General features: G+C 46.8%; 1 protein-coding gene across 10 annotated transcripts in view; it reads left to right on the top strand.

The window, feature by feature from the left end:
* Window positions 1-23,812, top strand: part of LOC137437049 (histone-lysine N-methyltransferase SUV39H1) — a 96,206-nt gene that overhangs the window by 53,230 nt on the left and 19,164 nt on the right. For 5 of the 10 annotated variants that reach the window (XR_010986418.2, XM_068131371.2, XM_078786965.1 and 2 more), the window contains 2 exons: window positions 7,001-7,146; window positions 13,747-14,409. Coding sequence is in view for 9 of the 10 variants with exons in the window: in XM_068131371.2 (XP_067987472.2) it covers window positions 7,001-7,146; window positions 13,747-14,409 (809 nt within the window). In the remaining variant the exon portion in view is untranslated. Of the gene's footprint in view, window positions 1-2,617; window positions 2,731-3,767; window positions 3,907-6,984; window positions 7,147-13,746; window positions 14,410-23,812 lie in introns of those variants that run through there. The other 5 variants (XM_078786968.1, XM_068131377.2, XM_078786967.1 and 2 more) reach the window with 5 other exon arrangements.

Here is a 23,812-nt window from a genome sequence, read left to right as displayed (position 1 = left end):
CATAGACGAAATCCAGGTCGCGCAAGATGCTGTCCATCAGACGTTGGAACGCCTGAGCCGCATTCTTCAAACCGAAGGGCATCCGAAGGAATTCAAAGAGGCCGAATGGCGTAATGACGGCCGTCTTCGGGATGTCCTCTGGCCTGACGGGGACCTGGTGGTAGCCGCGTATGAGGTCCACCTTGGAGAAGCAGGACATGTTCGCCAACCGGGCGGAAAAGTCCTGGATGTGGGGGACCGGGTAACGGTCGGGGGTGGTGGCATCGTTGAGGCGGCGGTAGTCCCCGCACGGCCGCCATCCCCCGCCAGGCTTCGGCACGATGTGCAGCGGCGACGCCCAAGCACTCTTGGAGCGCCGCACGATGCCCAGCCGCTCCAGCGTAGCGAAGTCCGCTCTCGCCACCGCGAGCTTCGTCGGTTCGAGGCGGCGGGCCCGGGCGTAGACCGGTGGCCCGACGGTGGGTATGTGATGTTCCACACCGTGCTTTACGGCCACCGCCGAGAATGTGGGCCGCGTGAGGGCCGGGAAACTGGCGAGGATGCGGGTGAACTCATCTGCTGCCGGGAGGGTACAAACCAACCTCGCCGGGACCGAACCGCTCAGCAAGCCGCTTGGCGAGCCGCTCAGTGAGCCGCTCAACGAGCTGCTCAGCAAGCAAGCGAGCTGAACGTTTCGGCCTGGACGAGGCGTCTGTTCTGTACGTCTACCAACAACCCGTTTGCACAGAGGAAGTCCGCACCGAGCAATGCCATGGGGACACTAGCGGTTACGAACGTCCACGTGAAGCGTTGCCCTCCGAACCGCAGGCAGAGGCAGCGCTTCCCGAATGTGCGTATGGGTGTTCCGTTGGCGGCAAGCAACGCGGGGCCCCGGCCCGCAGTGTGCTTGTCGGGCGTAGAGGCAGGGATAACGCTCACCTGTGCACCCGTGTCGCATAGGAAGCGGCACCCGGACAAGGTGTCCGTTATAAAAATAAGGCTGCCGGAATGGCCGATGCTCAGGGCCGCTACCGAGCGCCGGCTTGGCAGTTTCCCGACTTGCCGAACGAGCACGGCGGGCGACAATTCCTCGCCTTGTGGCCAAACCTGGCGTGGAACTGGCACCAGGTTTGCGGTGAAGGTGGAGGCCGCAGTTTTTGCGGTGGTGGTGGGCGGGGCGTGGCGGCGGCCACGCGGTGTGCATCAGCCTCGGGATCCACGAGGTGTGGTGCATCAGCATCAGCCCCATGATCCGCGACGGCCGCACCGAAGCTCGCCCGCATGTCACACGACGCGAAAAACTTGTCGGCCTCGATGGCCAGCGCGCGGGGTTCCTTTATCTTGGAACCGGCCAACGCGAGGCGTACCTGGGCCGGTAGCTGGCGTAAAAAGAGCGCCTGGAATAAAAAAATCCGGTGCTTTGTCCCCCAGGAGCGACAGCATATGGTCCATTCGGACCGATGGTCGCGTGTCGCCGAGGTCGGGAAGGTCCAGGAGACGGTCGGCCCGTTCGTCCTTTGTGAGGCCGAACGTGGCGATGAGGCGATGCTTGAGCGCCTCGTATCTGTGGTCGGCCGGTGGGTTCCGCAGGACGGACACGACGCGGGCGGCTGTGCCGGGCCTGAGGGCAGCGATGATGTGGAAGTAGTGCGTCTCGTCCGCCGTTATGCCACGAAGCTGAAACTGGGCTTCGGCCTGCATAAACCATATCTCCGCCTGAGCTTCCCAAAACTCAGGGAGTTTCACCGTTGCCGCGTTGCTGCTGGTCATGGCGCGTTCTGTAGATCAGCGTCGGCTGAACTAGTCGAGGTCACCAATGTAGTGCGGTGCTATGCGCACGACTTGTCTTGCCAATAAAGGAAGCAACAACGAACGTAATCAAGTCTTTATTCTAAGGATCACACTATAGCACTGCCGTGCTCGGGGCTGTGTGCCCCGTGTATATCCCGAGGCCACGCCTACCCCTCGGGCGTGGCCGACACCCTCCTGGTGCGCGGAATGATGTCATCGCGCCAGCGAGCCATCGTGTCCGCCACAAAATAACTACAAAGAGGTCCTATGGTTCGCTACGTGTTGTACATGGACTAACGAGGGTGCGATCTTTAACAAGCCAATTGATGGGGATATTTACAGGGGAACATTTATAAGGGAAACATTTACTAAAATTTACTAGTGAAGGTTCTAAAAATCGTAACAATATAATGGCGAAGGAAAATAAAAAGTAACTTATTCCAACAATCTTGAAGGGATTACTTATTGTAGATTAACTCCCGATCCCAGGTCGTTAACACTGGAAAAACAACTTCCCTCCACCACCTGTGCTCTCGGAGACCTACCGCACATGACGTCATATATCGATTCAAACTTGGCACATCGATGTGGTGGCGCCTGCATGGTGACATTGATTTGACATCATTCTGCTTCTGTATCTTTGAGACAGACTGGCACGTCGCCATTTCCGGACAAGTTATTTGACGTGTTCATCATTCGTAAACTTTACGCCACCCAGATGTTCATTGACTGGTCTCGAGAGATGAAAATCGCAAGGTGACAAGTCTGGACCGGAAGGGGGATGATTAATTCGTACTTCCAATCGTAAAATGCAATTTGAGGTTAAAAAAAATAAATTCTTCTGCTTCTTCTTCTTCTTCTCTTAAACAAATCCTGTTCGCTTTCTCTTTTCTACCTGGAGCGATTGGATAGGCCCGGCTGAAGTGACTTTCCGCACGTTCCAGGGACAGGTCGAGCAAGGTAACAGCCCGTCAAGGGTGACAGCGATAACTCGCCTACTCATCGTCAGACACCGTGTGATCTGCAACCTCCACCAACATTCCGAGTGCTGGCAGATGGATCCTCTGGCTTAACGTGGACGACGGGCGCACACCCCACTTACCAATTTGTGATGTCCTGTACCATACGTTTTAAAGAACGTTTGGTGCTGCCGAAACAATAAATTGGAAAGGGTTATACTTATATTTATAGTCTAGGTGGTTTGCCATTGCATTCCCAGTGTTGGTTGTCTGTGGCCTGATCTTTTAAATGTTGAGCGTCAAGCAAAGTAGGAGCCCACAGCCACAGGTACCATTTACCTTCGCTGGATGGAGGAGTCGTTTCATTTGGTCCTTTTGGTTGCCTGTCCGCCCAAGCAGCGTGAGTATATCTATTAATTACGTACTGCTGAAATGATAATCATAATGTTACGTGAGTAGCTCTATTAATTACGTACTGCTGAAATGATAATCGTGGTACGTGAGTACGTCTATTAATTACGTACTGCTGAAATAATCATAATGGTACGTGAGTACATCTATTAATTACGTACTGCTGAAATGTTAATCATAATTGTACATGAGTACGTCTACAAATTACGTCCTATTGGAGCGTAAAGACGTACTGTATATTAAATACAGTACGTACAATTGCAACGTATTACTAAATTACGTTGATTATTAATTACGTAACACCCCACAAATCGATTGCTCTTGGTTCAGAATGTCTACTGACGTTCTGTGTGTGACTCGGCCGCGGTTGGAACCACCGACTTCCCAGACTTATCGCGGACGCTCTAATTAATTACACCATGAGGTTGGACGACACAGCTGAAAGGCGAATGATAATTATACCTCCAAGTCTAAGCTGTCTTGTCATCACAAATAAATAAAATGTATAAAAACTTGTAATAAATACAACAAAGGAAAGAAGAAAAATCAAGGCCATTGTGACATTGTTTATCTACTTCCGTATATGTACTTGTAAGCCAATTGGAATTAAAGAAGAGGACGTGGTTTTTTTGGGGTTAGTAAAGAAGAAGATGATTTTGCCTCGTGATCGATTGTAGCCAATGGGGAGCGTGCGTTGCGTTGCTCTGCGCGTGCGGGGATATGGCGGAAAATCTGAACGGGGTTAGCTACAAAGGACACGGAGGTGGTGAGAGATAGTTCATAGAACAAGAAAAAACTGGAGATGTAAAGTCTATGGTAACGTTTTGATTAAATAAAAGATTAAAACGTTGCGATTGAAAAAAAGCTTATTGATGCGATAACTTTTGCTTTAACACAAAATGCGTATTTCCAGTCAGGTTTGCTCGCTTCACGTGACTGAGCGGGACCGTCCCTTGGCCTTGTTTGTCAAAGTGTTGTGGTGAATGTTGGGAACGCTCCGTTACTGTACAACACAAGTGTTTCCTTCCCTATTGAAAACTGAAGTATCCGTTGTGTAACGTGTTTGTGAAATGTCATGGATGAGTCGTAAGAAACCGCCATTATGGTTGATGAATTAACATTTGCGTGCTATTTTGAAGTGATTGCACTTGGGTTGCACCAAGTCCTTTCAGACCGAAGGTCTCCCTCCCTCCCTCTTGCTGGACGTGTTTCGAGACCTCCTCCCTAAACAGTAGGACATTGTGTGCCGGTACCCGAACAGGTCGCTGGTGTTTACGTTCTCGCCTTACAGTCGCTCCCGGATTGACACAATCAATATTTGAAGTCACTTTGTATTTGGGAAGATGCATAATAATCAAAGGTTTGGCTATCACCCCAAGTGTCCATCCGTCCGGGACTCTGCAGGCATCGAATGATCCACTTTAATCATTTCCTCTCAAGGGTGATCGGGCATCACATCACTGCATTCGTGTGTGTGTGTGTGTGTGTGTGTGTGTGTGTGTGTGTGTGTGTGTGTGTGTGTGTGTGTGTGTGTGTGTGTGTGTGTGTGTGTGTGTGTGTGTGTGTGTGTGTATATATATATATATATATGTGTGTCTCTGTTTTTGTGTGTGTGTGTGTATATATGTCATGTGTGTGTGTCTCTGTTTTTGTGTGTGTGTGTGTATATATGTCATGTGTGTGTGTCTCTGTTTTTGTGTGTGTGTGTGTATATATATGTCATATGTGTGTCTGTTTTTGTGTGTGTGTGTGTTTTTGTGTGTCTGTGTTTTTGTGTGTATGTCTGTGTTTTTGTGTGTGTGTCTGTTTTTGTGTGTATGTCTGTGTTTTTGTGTGTGTGTCTGTGTATCTCTGTGTTTTTGTGTGTGTGTGTGTCTCTCTGTGTGTGTGTCTCTCTGTGTGTGTGTGTCTCTCTGTGTGTGTGTCTCTCTGTGTGTGTGTCTCTCTGTGTGTGTGTCTCTCTGTGTGTGTGTCTCTCTGTGTGTGTGTCTCTCTGTGTGTGTGTCTCTCTGTGTGTGTATCTCTGTGTGTTTGTCTCTCTGTGTGTCTGTGTCTCTCTCTGTGTTTTTGTGTGTGACTGTGTGTGTGTGTGTGTGTGTGTGTGTGTGTGTGTGTGTGTGTGTGTGTGTGTGTGTGTGTGTGTGTGTGTGTGTGTGTGTGTGTCTGTGTGTGTGTCTATGTGTTTTTGTGTGTGAGTGTATGTGTCTCTCTGTGTTTTTGTGTGTGTGTGTGTGTGTCTCTCTGTGTGTGTGTGTGTGTGTGTACACGTACGTGTGTGTACACGTACGTGTGTGTACACGTACGTGTGTGCACACGTACGTGTGTGTACATACATACACGTCGCCACCATTAATCATCATCTCCACTCACGACTCTCTAAGACACCCCAGTAAGGAACCCCGGCACCTGGACCAAGCTGTCTCCATCTCCGTGCTCAGATTTACAAAGTTTTCGCTGGTCCTGAAGTATCCATCTTCACCCCAGCCACGAACAATGACCCATGGACAAAGTATGTCACTCCACGAGATCTGATGTGTGACTTCTGGGGGTTTTACCGATCACACTCGGGGACACCCCCACTTGCCCAGACATTGTGCGCGTCTGCCACAGGTCATCTTCTCCACAGGCGGTCCCACCAAATCTCTGTCCCAGTCGTCCTTGGCAAGAGGGAGTTGACGATGCGCACCAAGCTGCACGGCCATCCTGCATCCCAAACACATGTCGATCGTCATGATGCCGGATGCCATGAACATGGTCCTCGGCCTCAAAGAAGCTGTTATATTCAGTGTGGTCTTTGATCCCACCAAAGCTCCGTCCCACTAGTCCCTGGTGGTATGGAGTTTATAAAGCCCTCCAGGCTGCACGGCCAGGCCACATTTCAAATGCATGTCGATCAGCGTGATAATGGGTGCCACATGTGCGGACCTCAACCTCATTGAAGCTGCCATTTTTAGATTGGTCTTCACTCCTGTCGAAGCTGTTGAATTTGGCGTGATATGTGATCCCACCTTAATTGTTCTGTTTGTCCTCGGTGGGATGAAGTCTCCAAAGGTCAGTTCCTCGTCCTTGGTTGGAGGGCGTTGACAGCCCAACGAGCTGCCGGCTGGGCTGCGTCACAAACGCATGTCACGTGCATGGGTCCACTATCCCACCAAAGCTACGACCCTTGTTACGGTCTTCGCTCCCATCAAAGTTGTTGTTTTATTCAGCGCGGTCTCTGGTCCCACCAGTCCGTTACCACCAGTGAACTGTGCCACCTCCCCCTCGCTGTGTGCATGCGTGTTTTTTTTTTTCATCGATTACTACACATACACCTGACCCCAGTCATGTGATGCCAAATACTCCTTTGGCAGGACACTAACGCCTGGCACACGATGCCTGCACAGTCATGTATGAAAACCACTTGGTGATTGAAATGTTCGGCCTGAACCTTAAGTTGGTGGTGCCTTCAATTTTGAATAATGAATGTGCAATCTTTTGATGCCATAATATGTGTTTATTCTGTAGCTCAAAACTGCTTCTTCACTATTCCGTAGCTAAATCCCTTTATTACGAAAGTTGAGTGCCCTCATGTGAGAGCTGATATTTTGTCATACAAACAAGTTTTATTCAATTTTGCCAGACAATAGAGTGCAATTGCTATTAGTTTTAGTACTTTGGAGAAAATGAAGTAGTAAGTTTGGTGACCCGTGTAATAAGGAGGCGTATTAGTTCACATACAGTATATATTTGGCATAATATAAAATATGATAAGAGATATTGTCTATTAAGGAATGTGCTTTCAGAGGTGATTCCAACCTGGAAGGTGATAAACAGAGCTTTACGAGGGATTGACCAACAGAAGGTGGTTGTTTCCACAGGGTTGTGTGTTCCCTGCCTGGTGTCTCACGATCATCTGATTCAGCTGTGCCGTCAGCAGGGCTTAACTTGCTTCGTTTTGGGCATCACGAGGTACAACATGCAGGAATTTGAGGTGGAATACCTGTGCGACTTCTACCGGCAAAGGGTAAGAATTTCCCACAAATTAAGAACATTCAATTTACGGGTTACTTTGATTCAGCGAGTCATCAGTATGTTGTTTGAACAACACACATACCATTTGTAACTTACATCAGCCAAATATCCAACAATTTGCAGACTTCGATCAAAAGTTAGGTAGTTGATGAATCAGGGTTCGAAATAAGCGGTGGCCCGGGTACCAAACACCACCAAAAACTCAGTCAGGCCACCAAAACCTACTCCTGGGTGGCCCGTGTGGCCACTCGTGTCAAATTTGTTGGTACATCTTCATCAATTTATTTGGTCGTTACTTATCATTATTATGCAATCTCAACCAACTAAACTCGTCAATGGGACTACGGGTCATCCTGTAAAGGTTGTAGCTACTTTGTTTACTTCCGTCACCTGGAGTTCCGAAAGTGGATCGACAAAAATTATTTTCATAAATGTGTAGCGCGGAGCGCTAGTTTGTGGGAGAAGGTATTACGAGTGATGCTTTGGAACCCTTAATTGTATCATGAGTAAGAGAACCACCTCCATGTTATTTTCACACTCGCTAAGCCTACATTGCTTTCGTTTAGACTCGACTGCAAACAATTCGAAGGAATTCCGATATTTTATTGCCGTTTTCCGCCTTGGGAAGGAAGGTGTATACTTATACTAGCAGAGGTACCCGGCTTTGCACGGGAGTGGGAGGAGGAGGGGAGGGGGAAGAGGAGGGGAGGGGAACGGGGGGGAGGGGGGAGGAGGAGGGGAGGGGGAAGAGGAGGGGAGGGGAATGGGGGGGAGGGGGAAGGGAGGGAGGGGGGAGGGGGAAGGGGGGAGGGAAGGGTGCGGGGGTGCCCAGGGGAAGAAGGGCCCCTCCCCTCCCCCTCCCCCCCGTTCCCCTCCCCCCTCCCCTCCCCCTTCCCCCTCCCCCTCCCCCCTTCCCCCTCCCCCTCCCCCCTCCCATCCCCTTCCCCCTCGTTCCCCTCCCCTTCTCTTCCCCCTCCCCTCCTCCTCCCCCTTCACACCAGGGGGGTTGACTCAGCCTGTCATCCCACCGAGGTCGGAAGTCGGAACTCATTGTCGTCAAATAAATGTAGCCTGTATGTTTCACTCTTTGTCACATGCCGTTGGTCCCATGTCAATCGGATGAAGTTGAAAAATTAACGTTACGAAGGTTCTCTGGGACGTACTGATTCCGAATAATGAAGTTGAAAAATTAACGTTCCGAAATACGCTAATTACGCTAACAGAAGCGCTGGAGGGAGCACTGCGCTCCCTCCCTTAGATTCCCTCCCTCTTCTGCTAGCGCTAATTACGCGTAACACACTAATTTTAAAACCCGAAGTTGTTTTAATTTTAAGGTGTGCTGTAGTCAGAAGCGCTAGAAGCGCTGCGCTCCCTCCCTTCGAAAGATTATTTTACGCGCTGCTGAAAGGTATTTATGCGTTATTATTTATTCGCTAGCAAGTGATTATAAATGTTTATGTCTCCGTGACATTCCTGGGACCATCCCGAGTCGAACAGTACTTTCCGCTCGCAAATCCGTCCACGGGTTCTCGAGATCTTAGAGATCATACATAGATCAGGATACAGACACAGAGGCCAACTCTACTTTATATATATAGAAGTTAATATTGTTAACTCACCTGTTACCGGTGTTGTAGGTGGCCTGGTAGATGGTAGTGGGGTTGCCGGCGGGCTGGTTAATGGTAGTGGGGTTGCAGGCGGTCCGGTAGACGGTAGTGGTGTTGTATGCGGGCAAAACTTGAGATTAGATGGACGGTAGTGAGTTTGTACGCGGCTTTTTAAATTATGCAAATTAAAACAAACGTGACACTGGTAGACGTTAGTCTGTGGTTGTCGACACCAGAAATTGGCAGAATCTATAATTATGCAAAGTAAGACACACTTTAAAACTTGATATGAGATAGACGGTAGTGAGTTTGTACGCGGCTTGTTAAATTATGCAAATAAAAACACGCTAGTATAGTTTATTGTGTTGTAGAACTTTACCAATCGAATATTGAAACCGCATGGCAGATAAATGTCTACAGTGCCAGAGCGTTTCTATATTGCCAGACTCTTGGTTTTTAGAAGCTAATTAGCTGCATTATGATCGGATGTCATAACGCCTAACGGCGGCATAATTTTTTTGTTTCAAGCCAAATAAACATGAAAACAATAAGAAAATGACAAAACAATAACTTTAATAAAACACTCAACGGGATCTGTCCCAAAAATTGTGCGGGAAAGGACGTGATAAAAGCGAAAAATAAATGTCAGAGGGGTGATTCGAACCCCGGACTCTGAAAAGATAAGGCGTCATGCTAACAGCTCGACCACTTCGACCCGTCATTTCCGGAAAGCTATTTGTGAGAGTGACTTGAAACGAAAGATTATTTTACGCGCTGCTGAAAGGTATTTATGCGTTATTATTTATTCGCTAGCAAGTGATTATAAATGTTTATGTCTCCGTGACATTCCTGGGACCATCCCGAGTCGAACAGTACTTTCCGCTCGCAAATCCGTCCACGGGTTCTCGAGATCTTAGAGATTGTAGAGGATACAGACACAGAGGCCAACTCTACTTTATATATATAGATATAGATAGACGCTAATTACGCGTAACACACTAATTTTAAAACCCGAAGTTTTTTTAATTTTAAGGTGTGCTGTAGTCAGAAGCGCTAGAAGCGCTGCGCTCCCTCCCTTCGAATCCCTCTCTCTTCTGCTAGTGCTAATTATGCGCTAATTTTAAAACCCGAAATTTTTTAAATTTTATGTCTCCGTGACATTCCTGGGACCATCCCGAGTCGAACAGTACTTTCCGCTCGCAAATCCGTCCACGGGTTCTCGAGATCTTAGAGATCATAGATAGAGGCCAACTCTACTTTATATATATAGATGGCAGCTTGAGTATTGTTCCATGTTATCATGGCATTTTTCTCAAGCCACTTCAAATTGCAAGAAAAGTAATACCAAGAATGATGATAATAGAAGAAAGAAAAGAACCACTTTTAGAGGCCATTTTTTTTCCTGCCGTGGCCCCCTTTTTGAAGCAATGTTTTATGGCCGGATGCCCTTCCTGCCGCCAACCCTGTTAGTCACCTCTTGTGATACACAGGGAATTACCAGTGAATTGTGTGTGTCAGTATCAGTGTGTGTGTCACTATCAGTGTGTGTGTGTCACTATCAGTGTGTGTGTGTCACTATCAGTGTGTGTGTGTCAGTATCAGTGTGTGTGTGTCAGTATCAGTGTGTGTGTGTCAGTATCAGTGTGTGTGTGTCAGTATCAGTGTGTGTGTGTGTCAGTATCAGTGTGTGTGTGTGTCAGTATCAGTGTGTGTATGTCAGTATCAGTGTGTGTGTGTCAGTATCAGTGTGTGTGTCAGTATCAGTGTGTGTGTCAGTATCAATGTGTGTGTGTCAGTATCAATGTGTGTGTGTCAGTATCAATGTGTGTGTGTCAGTATCAGTGTGTGTGTGTCAGTATCAGTGTGTGTGTGTCAGTATCAGTGTGTGTGTCAGTATCAGTGTGTGTGTGTCAGTATCAGTGTGTGTGTGTCAGTATCAGTGTGTGTGTGTGTGTCAGTATCAGTGTGTGTGTGTGTGTCAGTATCATTTTGTGTGTCAGTATCATTTTGTGTGTCAATATCAGTGTGTGTGTGTCAGTATCAGTGTGTGTGTGTCAGTATCAGTGTGTGTGTGTCAGTATCAGTGTGTGTGTGTCAGTATCAGTGTGTGTGTGTCAGTATCAGTGTGTGTGTGTCAGTATCAGTGTGTGTGTGTCAGTATCAGTGTGTGTGTGTCAGTATCAGTGTGTGTGTGTCAGTATCAGTGTGTGTGTGTCAGTATCAGTGTGTGTGTGTCAGTATCAGTGTGTGTGTGTCAGTATCAGTGTGTGTGTGTCAGTATCAGTGTGTGTGTGTCAGTATCAGTGTGTGTGTGTCAGTATCAGTGTGTGTGTGTCAGTATCAGTGTGTGTTTGTCAGTATCAGTGTGTGTGTGTGTGTGTGTGTGTGTGTGTGTTTTTGTGTGTGTGTATGTTTTGTGTGTGTTTGTGTGTCAGTATCTGTGTGTGTGTCAGTATCTGTGTGTGTGTGTGTCAGTCAGTGTTTGTGTGTGTGTCAGTGTGTGTGTGTCAGTGTGTGTGTGTCAGTGTGTCTCTTCCATAACTCCAAAACCATGAAACCTCCTGGCCCAAAACTTTGCATGCCTACCAAGGGAGCTGCAAGGAAGTGCATGAATGAAAACATGAAAAATTAATGAGGTGCTCATCATGAATAACTGAAAAAAGGCTTACCCATGGTCGGCCCGCTTTCCCCTGGCAGAGGTCTTGAGACACCGCTCAAAATGCCTTGTTTTGGAAACACGTTGTACTCTCACAGACTAATTAAAGTATATAATTGAAATCTGTCTTTGGATTTGAGGATTGGAGCTTCTTGACTAAATAAGTGGAAAATCTGGAGTGAAATCTGAGAAATTTAAGAATTTATCAGTTGTTATAACTAAGCGTATTTAATTTAAGGTTGTGCTACCTCCTTCTCCATATTTACACAAGAAAAATGTGAAATTGCCAAAGCATTAAACTTAACTTTTTCTACTGTTTGGAGAATTATATTTGGTGAAGAAAAGATTAAGGAATGTCCCCAAAGTGTAACTTTATTGAGAGCAAGGAAAATAATTAATCAGCGGGATTGCTGTGAAGGCTGCCGCAGCTGCACCTGGCTACTGCGTGAGGAGAGTCTGCAGAGGTAGGAAGGCAAAATAAATGAAATGAATGATCGAATTAAAAGTAACGATTAATATCATGGGAGGATTGCAATGAGTAAACTCAGCGAGACAAGTGAACTCCAAGCGCTAATCATTGAATGCCTGATCTTCATGAGCTCAAGAAATTGCTTGCCAAGCCAGCTGTTCCTTATCAATCGTTTCGTTGGAGTGGTGAGTGCTCCACAAGCTTACTGGGAATGGAACACCCCTGTTTCACCATTCTCTTACCTTTCCATTTGCTTTATTTTTTGTTTTGCAAGGGGAGAGTGTGGTGGGAGGATGGGGGCAGGGGTGTGGGTGGGATGAGGGAGGGGTGGGAGACGGAAAGGGGTGTAATTCACTGTTTTTGTCATTTTTGAAAATATAATTTTCAAAAAATATATAATCGACATTCAAGACAATGCCAAGGTGATCAATTGAACGTGTTCTGTTGTCTTGGTTAAATCTGACAGATTAAAATGTGTCCTTCACCTCGAGAGGCCCAGTTTCACAGTGGGTACACATCATGGTGGCAGCTGCATTTTGAGTTGCATCCCTCAAGGGAAGCCCATCTTATAATCTATTTTAAAATGGTGCGTGCTGTTCGAAAACAATGGGTGGTATTGCGATCCTTTTTGAACGGGATGTTCGGAGACACCCGGAGGCAGTTACACACTTATCATTAAATTTATACTTTATGAATTATTTTGTTCTTTTGTGCCTGTTGTTAAGTTTGCCAAGCCCTCATATTCTATGGTGCTGCCTTCCCTTCTCCTCCCCTCATGCTGCCTTCCCGTCTCCTCCCCTCATGCTGCCTTCCCTTCCCCTCCCCTCATGCTGCCTTCCCTTCTCCCCCCCTCATGCTGCCTTCCCTTCTCCTCCCCTCATGCTGTCTTCCCTTCTCCTCCCCTCATGCTGTCTTCCCTTCTCCTCCCCTCATGCTGCCTTCCCTTCCCCTCCCCTCATGCTGCCTTCCCTTCTCCTCTCCTCATGCTGCCTTCCCTTCTCTTCCCCTCATGCTGCCTTCCCTTCTCCTCCCCTCATGCTGCCTTCCCTTCTCCTCCCCTCATGCTGCCTTTCCTTCTCCTCCCCCTCATGCTGCCTTCCCTTCGCCTCCCCTCATGCTGCCTTCCCTTCTCCTCACCTCATGCTGCCTTCCCTTCTCCTCCCCTCATGCTGCCTTCCCTTCTCCTCCCCTCATGCTGCCTTCCCTTCTCTTCCCTCATGCTGCCTTCCCTTCTCCCCCCATGCTGCCTTCCCTTCTCCTCCCCTCATGCTGCCTTCCCTTCTCCTGCCCTCATGCTGCCTTCCCTTCTCCTCCCCTCATGCTGCCTTCCCTTCTCCTCTCCTCATGCTGCCTTCCCTTCTCCTCCCCTCATGCTGCCTTCCCTTCTCCCCTCATGCTGCCTTCCTTCTCCTCCCCTCATGCCCTCTTCTCTCCCCCTCCTTCCTCTCCTCTCCCTCTCCCCACTCTCTCTCTCCTCCTTTTCCCATCTCCTCCTCCTTCGCTCCCCTCCTCCTTCCCGCCCCTCCTCCTTCCCTCCCCGCCTCCCCCATCCACCTCTATTCTCCCCACCTGTCTACATTCCCACTCCTCTTGCCCCCACTCCCCTTCTCTCTCACCCACTCTATTACTATTCCTGTCAGCGAAGCTGCTCTGCGTTTCCCAGCAATGCCGGATATCTTTGCTGGGTTTTCTTTTTTTGCCGAACCAGAGGCTGTTAATTCCAAGTCCTTGCAATCACTGTTTCCTTGCTCCCCCTCACTCCCCCCCCCCCCCCTCCCCTGCACCCCTGCAAAATGTTTTCCCCTTTCATCAACTTGGCTACATTTTGTTTATATAGTTCTCATTCTTGCTTTTATTCAGGGAAAAGAGTTTTATTATGTGAAGTGGAAAGGCTGGCCTGAGTCCGAAAATACATGGGTGGCAAAACGGGATTTGCATTGCTCAAAACTGCTCCGCATCTTCCATAATGACTTGGACCGGATTATTGGGAAAGAGCTCATGCAAGCATCAACATGCTCATTACCATCAGCTGCCACCAACTTTATGTTACGCCGAGGAAAGCAATTGGATGGCCTTGCTCGATGGGAGGAAGAGCTCAACAAACTCAAGCACCACCAGCATCGTATTGTCGTGGAGAACAATGTTGACCTGGAAGGTCCACCGAAAGCTTTCCATTATATTAATGACTATCAAGCAGCAGATGGCGTTACACTTGTGCAAGAGCCGATAATCGGCTGCTCTTGTGAGGACTGCTATGCGGAACGTGAGAGCAATTGCTGTGCCAACATTGCTTTTATGCCTTTTGCTTACTCCAAGAACAGGCATGTACGGCTCAAACCCGGGCAGCCTATCTACGAATGCAACACATTATGCCTTTGTAGTTCCAACTGTCCCAACCGTGTGGTGCAGAAGGGCATCGTCTACGACCTATGCGTGTTCCGCACAGACAACGGGCGTGGCTGGGGTGTGCGTACGTTGCATCGCATCTCGAAAAACAGTTTTGTCATGGAATATATTGGGGAGGTGAGTGAACTTGTTACCTCCGCCACCAAAGGTGGATTTAGGTTAAATGTTTTCTCCCCTGTATTAGGGTGGTGCTCAAAATAATTTAAAAAAAATATTTACTGGGACATGGCTTTTTGTTGTTCCTTTTGTTCCAAAATGAAAAGACACCAAATATGAAAGCAATCTGATTTTATTTAGGGGTGCCACATCAGCCTTCAAACTAAAGGTGTCTACAAAACTTTTCTATATATGGATCGAAAGCAAAACCAGTAGTTTGTTTTATGAAAATCCACCCTCCACTCACTTTCTTTGTATTCTAGCAAACACAAGTTACAATAGCTGCACAAATAGCACTATATTGCTATGAAAACTCAAATTCAATGATAACAATCCAAATGTTCAGTTCATAAAATGAAGAGACACCATATCACATAATATTAAAAAACCCAAATATAATGAGAAATGTAACTCCTATTTCTGGGCCTGTTTCACCACTGTTGCCTTCTTGGCATCGGGGTACATCTTCCTGTGAGCAGCAACAACTTGGAGCAGAGCTTGCTTTTGCTCTTCATCCTTTGTAAGGAACTTATTGTAGTCTTGTATCAATGCGACACCCCTTTCTGCCCTGTCGTTCACCACGACTAAGCCACTGGCGGCTTTCTTTGCTTCCTGAAAGCTGGTTTCTTGCTCCCATGAACCAGGATCCTTATCCATCCAATCAGTTGGGGTCCCTAGGATGCTGAAGAAATGCTTGGTGTGTTTTGTTATGAGGCCAGCGATTGACAGGGCGGTTCCTCGTTTGATAGCTGGTCTCTTTGGAGAGGGGTTTTCACCGTCATTTTTCAATGCTTCAATCATATTGATCTTGCTTTCTTTGTCAATTCTGGTGTCAAAGAATGCAAATGCCACTAGTACTGGGCTCATGTACCACGTGTGGTGGCCAAGTGCCTTCAAGGCTGCCTGAGCCATCTTCTGATTGATTTTCGCACTTGTGCAGGATTGCAGGTGCAGGGTGCAGGATTGCAGGCAGGACACAGGTTACTCTGCAGGATCCCATCCTACTGCTCTACAAATGGATGCCAAGTTGTGGACAGCCATTCGGTCACTTGTTTTCGTACGATCCAAAGAAGCTGCGACTTCAGGAGTGACAATGTTGATGGGCCTTCTTTTCTTGGGACGAGATATCCCACCATCAGATGATGAAGAACCAGCCTGTGCCGTGGTCTCAGAGTCAGAGTCTGAGTCTGTGACTTCCATAGCAGTAGCACCCTTCATGACCATTTCCTGTCTCTTATTTTCCTTCTCTGCCTTAGTCTTCTCCTTTTCTTCCCTTTCTTTCTTTCGCTTCGTTTTTGCTTCCAACACAGTGTCTACAGATCCCATTGAAGCCTTCCTCTCTGAGAATTGATCGTGAAGAAACTTCCTGTCCTCGGGGTTGGTGATTATGGCCTCCGAATCTGCATGCCTAAGATCAAACGTCTTCTCCAAGGAGGCCTTGAAGGATGCTTCCTTTTTCTCTTGGGTCGCACCACCCCGCTTTGCACCTTTTTGGAGGCTCCTCCATTCTTCATATAGCCTCTCCAAACGATGGATGCAGTGCTGCTTCGTCGTTGTAGGTAGGTGAGCTTTTTCCCAGAACTTCACAACCTCTTCAATGGTGAGGGTTGCACTCTCCCGGGCAGTGCGATTCTCCTTCTTCAGGTGATGGAAAAACAGGACAAGAGATTGATGCACAGTCGGGAGCTTGGCACCTTTGATGGCATCTCCAGAAGTGGACCCAATGAGATACACATTATCCTGAGCCCGAGTTTTCAATGAAACACTGGTACTAGCACATGCCATATCTGCAAAATACGCACGAATGTGGGTAAAATCCTGTTAATTCTTACTCCACAGGGTCACTCTCTACAAAAGAGCCACAGTCAATAAGTTAGGCCTACATATTACACACTAAAAAAGCGTACCCCTGACCCCGGGAACCTGTACAAAACATGCATGAAAATTGCCCAGATAGTGATCATAGGAAGTCTCAAAACTGTATGTATAATATATTGTATATAACTATATATATATAATGTATAATGTGTATTTATGTATATTTATTATTTAATGTATATTTTATGTATAAATTTAATGTATATTTAATTATAATGTATATATATATTGTATAACTATATATTTATTTATTATATTTAAATTTTAATATATTATATTTATTTTTAATATATTATTTAATGTATTATATTTGTCTATATTTGTATAATTGTCTATCGTATAATTGTATATATAATGTATAATATAATATATATTATTATTATTTAATGTATATTTACTATATATTTATTTTTAATATTATATTTAATGTATATATATAATTATGTATTTATTTTGTGTATATACAGCCCAAAAAATGGGAATTCCTATTTTTGCATGGGGGAAAATTCATCACTGATGTGGCACCCCTAAATATTATTGGATTCCATTCAAATTTGGTGTGGTTTCCTTTGACACCAAAAGGAACAAAAATAGACCATGTCCCGGAGAAACTCTGCATTTTGATTTTTTGAAGCCCACCCTACCCTGTATGTCTGTCCGTTTGTGAACAAAATATCTCAAAATTTGGACGGATTCTGACGAAATTTGGCAGAGATGAAGCGTATGTGACAAGGACGAAATGATTCGATTTTGGTGAAGATCAGGATTTGGATCCGGCTACGACAATTTTTTAAGTGATTCTGCACCATTGGGAGATAGGGCCAAAAACGATACATAGCAAGATATCTCAGAGTTGTGGATGGATTCGGACCAAACTTGGTGGACCGGTTGGGTGTCTGACAAGGACGATTTGATTCGATTTTGGGGAAGATCTGTATCTGGATTGTGATTCTTCACCATTGAGTCATATGGCCAACCAGGTGGAGGTATGCTCTCTACTGAGTGCCGTTCTCGTTGCACAATGTTTTTTTCGGATGCTGATTGGTTAAGATTTTCTGTTCCAATACGGTGTGCCACTTACATTCCTGATAAGTGGCAATTTGAAAAATTGGCTCCAAAACGTGGAAACGCTTCTTCATGTAAAACATCGAGTGATGTTCTTTTATAAGGGGCTATCTACATATTGCATACAAAGGAAAATGTTCGACAAATGCTTAGATTCGGAAGAGGGGCAGTGAAAGAGAGGTGTGATGTGATGGGAGTGAGTTGCTTGAAGGATGAAGTGGGAAATAGTTGTGGACCCAGATGGAATTAAAGGATGATGGAAGAGATATATGAAAATGCTGTTGAATGCAGATAATATAATGAATGGGATGGCAACATAGAGAGTAACCCAGTTTTAGGACCGGCAGAGAAGATAACTGAGAAGGAAGTTGAGGAAGCGATAAAAGCAATGAAAAGTAGAAAAGCAGGAGGGCTGATGGGCGTTGTGGGAGATATGTTGAAGGCAGCGGGAAGTGGGGGTGTGAACAGAATGACAGATCTGTAATCTGGTGGTGAAAGAAGGCTGCATTCCAGCGGATTTGGAACTGAGTTCCCTCATCCCTCGATACAAGGGGAAAGGTGACCCTCTGGACTGTGGCTCGTATCGAGCGATAAAGTTATTGGAGGATTGAATGAAGGTATTGGAAAGGGTGTTGGAGAGGAGGATAAGGAAGAAAGTGAAGAACGACGAAATGCAGTTCGGATTTATGCCAGGAAGAGGAACGACAGATGCGCTTTTTATTGTGAGGCAGTTGCAGGAGAAGTACATGGAGAAGAGGAAGAAGTTGTTTCTTGGGTTTGTTGATCTGGAGAAAGCATTCGATAGGGTTCCACATGAAGTAGTGACATGGTCATTGAGGAAGTTAGGAGTGGAGGAATGGTTGATCAGAGTAGTGATGGCAATGTACGAAAGAGCGCGCACAGCTGTAAGGATGAGGGATGGGAACAGTGGTGAATTTGTGGTGAAGGTGGGAGTGCATCAGGGGTCGGTACTAAGTCCACTACTATTTGTAGCTGTGATGGAGGTGCTGTCTTGGAATGTAAAGGAGGGTTTACCGTGGGAGTTGTTGTATGCAGATGATCTGGTGTTGATTGCGGAAAGTATGGATGGACTGAAGGAGAACATGAACAAGTGGAAGGAATGTATGGAGACAAAAGGTCTGAAGGTGAATATCAGAAAAACGAAGATGATGGCAAGTGGTAAAGCATGTGGTGAGGTGGAAAGGACTGGGAAGTGGCTGTGTGCTGTGTGCAGGAAGGGTGTCAGAGTGAACTCCATTCAATGTACAATGTGCTCTGAGTGGGTTCATCAAAATGTAGTGGTTTGAGAGGGTCATTAACCAGTGTGCCAGCTACATTCAAGTGTAAGGTGTGCACAGAGGGAGCTGCAGATGGAGGAAATGTTGAGTTGGATCTTGGAGACGGCGTGAAGCTGGAAGGTGTGAAAACATTTTGCTACCTCGTAGATATGTTGAATAAAGAAGGTGGATCAGACTCGGTAACGGTTGCTAGAGTGAGATTTGCCTGGAAGAAGTTTCCGGAACTGAGTGGCGTGCAGATGAGGAGGGGAATGTCGTTGAAGCTGAAGGGAAAGGTGTATGCTGCACGTGTGAGAAGTGTTATGATTTATGGGAGCGAGACATGGGTCATGAATGTAGAGCAGCAACGAAGGCTGGAAAGGGTGGAAATGCGAATGGTTCTGTGGATGTGCGGAGTATCGTTGAGAGAGAGGAAGACAAATGATGAATTGCGAAAGATGATGGGAATAGAGCCTGTGATTGATGCTGTGAAGAGGAACAGGTTGAGATGGTTTGGTCATGTGTTGAGGAAGGATGAAAGTGACTGGTTGAGAAGAGTGATGGAAATGAATGTAGAAGGAAGTAGAGGATGGGGAAGACCGAGAAAGACTTGGCTAAAGATGGTGGAAGAAGAAATGCGGGCAAGGGGGGGTTAACAAGGAGAGATGCAGAAAATAGGGCAAAATGGAGAAATTGTCATGGGGACCGCAAGGCTAACCCCCGCTCTAGCAGGAAAAATGGCCTTAAAATGCATGTTGTTGTGTGTTGAGTGAAGAAAATATTGTTACGGCCTTGGGTTTCGGGTGTACTAAGAGGGGTATCCTCGGTTCACCTTGGACTTACCGGGCCTGAGGCTACCGTGTACAAATAACTTTGTGCCGCAGCAGGTTGCTAGTCAACCGTGGGCGCCAATCGGTTAACTACATGCTCAGTGTCCACCGTCTAATACCGTTTAGCTGAATGTCACAAGGCCTTCTGGCCGGGGCACACATGCCCTCGGCTATGCACAAATCTTATCTTGTTTCGGTCTTTCATTAGGGCAGCCAAGCAACCACGTAATGAGCCAATAAAGCGGGGAATGATCTCCCCAGCTACACTAAGTGCGAACAGCACTGGATCAATGGAGGAAATGATGGACACGGACAGATTGGAATGGAACGTCAACAAGGGATTTATTGATACAAGCGGGGATACTCGTGCAAAAAGAGGTGGGAGGGAACTCAAGGATTTTAATGTTCAAGGGGAGGGGAGGAAAAGGTGCACGCAAAGGGAACAATGGTGGAATACAGATCAAAATGTACAAGAGATTGCAAGAAATGAAGAGTGCAGCGATACAAGCAGGAAAGAAAATGTATGAGATGCAAAACTTGATCTAGGCCTTACCTACCGGCTATTGCACAATATAGGGCGCCCATCAGACATTCACGGGAAGGTGAGACAAGATTAGAAAGATTGAGAGTGGGAGGAGCACGGCCTCTTGCTTACCGGGCGGGAACAGTCGTGCTCCCGCGACCCAACGCTAAAGGGAAAGGTAAATGCGTGAGGAATTTATGTGGTGTCTAATGGTGCATGTTGGAGATGATACAAGGTGTGGTGCATGTAATCATGTCTAGGTGCAGGAGAGAAAATACGAAAATGTGTTATCAATCTGTGGCCGCTCCAGACTTGGGCTATTTCTCTGAAAAGATCAGTTGGTGGTGTACTACCTCTTTGTTGAGCTCTTTTGAGTTCAGTCAGAACAATCGTTGTTCCATGAAACTGAGAAAAGAGGTGTAAGATAATAGTCTACTGTGTGAGAAGTAAAAGATGTAAAGATTCTTAAAGGCTTGGCTTTGGTTGGTCTGTCCGAGTGCCTCGACCCCCAGCTCGCCCTGCCAACACGAGCACCACCTCCCGAGCATTCTTTCACCAGCGATGAACGCAAACAAGACCTTCGACAAGGCCAAAGCCAGAACCAGCAGCACCTCACCGAAGCCAAAACCAGCACAGCTGCAGAACCTGCCCTGCGGGTCTTTTATATCTGAATAGCGAGGGCAGGGCCTAAAGCCGGATCAAAATGAGCTCTTGATGAAAATAGCCTGTCCATTGGCACACTGCCGCTTTGTGTCCCGCCCACACCAGCTTTTGCAATTCATTTTCTCAGTCTGTCGGGAAACCGAGGCACAGCGAAGACCCCTCCACGTTGCAGGCACAGGGTGAACTCTGAGAGCTTGTAACTTTGGGAACGGACAGAGCGATTTATTATCCACAGGACGTTTCTGACCAGTCAAACGTCTGCTTATTCTGAGGTGTTTAATGAGGTTTGTGGAGCCACCCACCACGCATATTTCTCGCGCCCTCAGACCAGCGGTGCCCATGATGGGGACGGTGATGGAGGTTTGTGGAGGAATTCAGACTGTGACGAAGGACGTAATAATGAGATATGTGGGTCGTCGAGGGGAGGTTGTGGTGGGTCGTCGTGAGGCTTTTTGGAATGGAGAACAATGAACAGCGTGTGTAATGACAATGCAATGGAATCTAACGTGTGTGTAGGAAAGAAGTGTCACTAAAAAAAAAATCTGAATTGATAACGGTCATCGGGATGTACTTATGTGTTGTGTATAAAGGAAAGATTGGGGAAAATAGAGATGGTGACGGTTTGGTTTTAGCGCGCCATTCAAACGACCGATGTGGGATACACTCGGCTCGCGACCCTTCTAGATTAAAACACGGACAGAGACACGCTGCGTACATGGAACAATTACCCCCTCGGAAAAACGGGGAAAATTCCTCTCTACCCTTCACCAACGCATTGTTGGTGAAGTCACAACTTCACCAACCCTTCAATGCCTACCCACTCTAACCCACTGCACAAGGGGAAGGAGCTATTCTAATCTTACTCGACAGAAATAACTGCACTAACGGAACTGTATGGTGGTTGCCATTGCCTCTGAGCGGTTTCCGAAAACCGCAACATCACCCCCCCCCCCCCTTCTCTTCCCCAGACTCATCCCGAGTCGGTCCACACGTGAGACGCATGATGAGTTGGGCCATTTAGCTTTACATTACAAACAGCTTGGCAGGTGTAGTTTGACCCCCTATCTAATTACGTTTTAACGCTTCACTCTACCCTTTGTGTTTGCAACAATTTAAACTAGATATGTCCCACCTAATGCGTTGGAAACTACCCAACTGACTCGCACAACAACCTTGTGTGAAAAAACGAAATTGCCGGAATTTTTTATACTAAACACATAAGCAGGTGGGCTCAACTACTCGATCAACTATTTACAAATACTGACCCAGGACCTGGAAATAAAATTTTCTAAGAGGGGCACCTTCTAAACACCTAAGAGGGGAATGTGCAAGGGCAGCAGATCAGACGGCCGGCTTTGGCCCTAACCTACTCCTAACTATCCCCCCTTAATCCCACTAACTACCCATACCCACTATTAGTCTTTCTAACTCAACCCTACTCCATCTCAGCCCTTAAACCCTCCAAACTCAACCATCCCTCCCGGGTTCATTAAACCCCCTAACTATGCTTATCTCCCGGAAGGAAACTAAAACACACAATGTGCCAAATTAATGAGGTAGCTTGGCACCACTAGGCTCGCTGGTGGGGGAGCCCGATGGGGGTGTGCTTACCACGATACTAAAATTTTGGGACACAACTGGTACATGCAAAGGCCAATTTAACTACCCCGTTATCCCAGTGGCCACAAACAGACACCATGGAACCAAGAGGGAGCAACCTTACCTAACATTTCCAAAGCTCATTCTGTTTTACAATTAAACCCCCCCTGCAGTGGTTCTATGCAACCAATTTACCTGTTGTCCCATGTGTGGTGCTCTTACAAATTTGGGCCTGGCCCACAATTTTTCACTCTGTGCCATCACACAATATCGTGGCTGGGCAGTGTGGCTCCACTTGCAGGTGCTTGCACATGCACCGCTGGGCCACTGGGGGCCGCGCTCCAAGCTTACCTGCTCCTGAACCTAAACCTAACTCTGGGAGAGGCCCTCAACGGCTCTGAACCCCTCAATGCCTACCATGGCACCCTGTGCCCCAGGCCCCTTCCCTCAGGTACCCTCACCCACTACACAAACCAAACTCTGGGGAAGGCCCTTACTGGTTCTCCCCCCTTGATGCCTACCTACCAGGCAATCTGGCACCTCAGGCCCTCTCCCTTGGGTACCCGTGCACACACTAAACGGGCCCCCTGGATCCCTACGGCCTCACCTGGCCGACGGGCTCCGAGCGCCCGGGATGCTCCAGAACAAACCACACACTCGCAGCCTCTCAATACCATTGCACCTTTGCAAACCAAAACGTTCTACACACAGCACCAACCGCAGAATGGCATCCATTTCCAAAACGTTTAAACCCCCTCTACTCTAACACCAATGCAGGTGAGGGTTTGTCTCCATACTGCTCCACAAACATTCACCATGTATCATTCACTCAATCATCATTTCCACAAATTTTTTTCGCTACGCACCATATTCACACCTCATCTCACTCACAAAAAGCATTCCTCTATTCATCCCTCAATTGTCGAGACAACAAGGAAGAAGAAGGAAGGCACTAAACTATTGTCTGCCAATTCAAAAATAACTAGAACGACACTCAGGAGAGAGCATACCTCTGCCTGGTTGGCCATATCACTCAATGCTGAAGAATCACATAAAAAAATTATACTAGCTGGATCCGGATCTTCACCAAAATTGAATCGATTCTTCCATGTCACACACACACACACAACATGCCCAACAAGTTTCGTCCAAATCCGTCCATAACTTTCTGAGATATCCTGCTATGTATCGCTTTTCGCCCGATCTCTCAATGGTGAAGAATCACTTAAAAATTAAATAATTCTCATATCCGAATCCATATTCAGATCTTCACCAAAATCTAATCATTTCGTCCTTATCACACACCCAAGCGGTCCACCAGGTTTCGTCCAAATCTGTCCACAACATTTGGAGATATCCTGCTATGTATCGTTTTTGGCCCTATCTCCCAATGTTGAAGAATCACTTAAAAAATTATAGTATCCGGATCTTCACCAAAATCTAATCATTTCGTCCTTGTCACATACGCTACATCTCTGCCAAATTTAGTCCGAATCCGTTCCCAACTTTTTGAGATATTCTGTTCACAA

Source organism: Myxine glutinosa, chromosome 11 (assembly GCF_964187855.1).
Source record: "Myxine glutinosa chromosome 11, kmMyxGlut1.1, whole genome shotgun sequence".
Lineage (NCBI taxonomy): Eukaryota > Metazoa > Chordata > Myxini > Myxiniformes > Myxinidae > Myxine > Myxine glutinosa.
The sequence above is the reverse complement of the archived record's forward strand: the minus strand, read 5'-3'. Positions and strand labels throughout refer to the sequence as shown.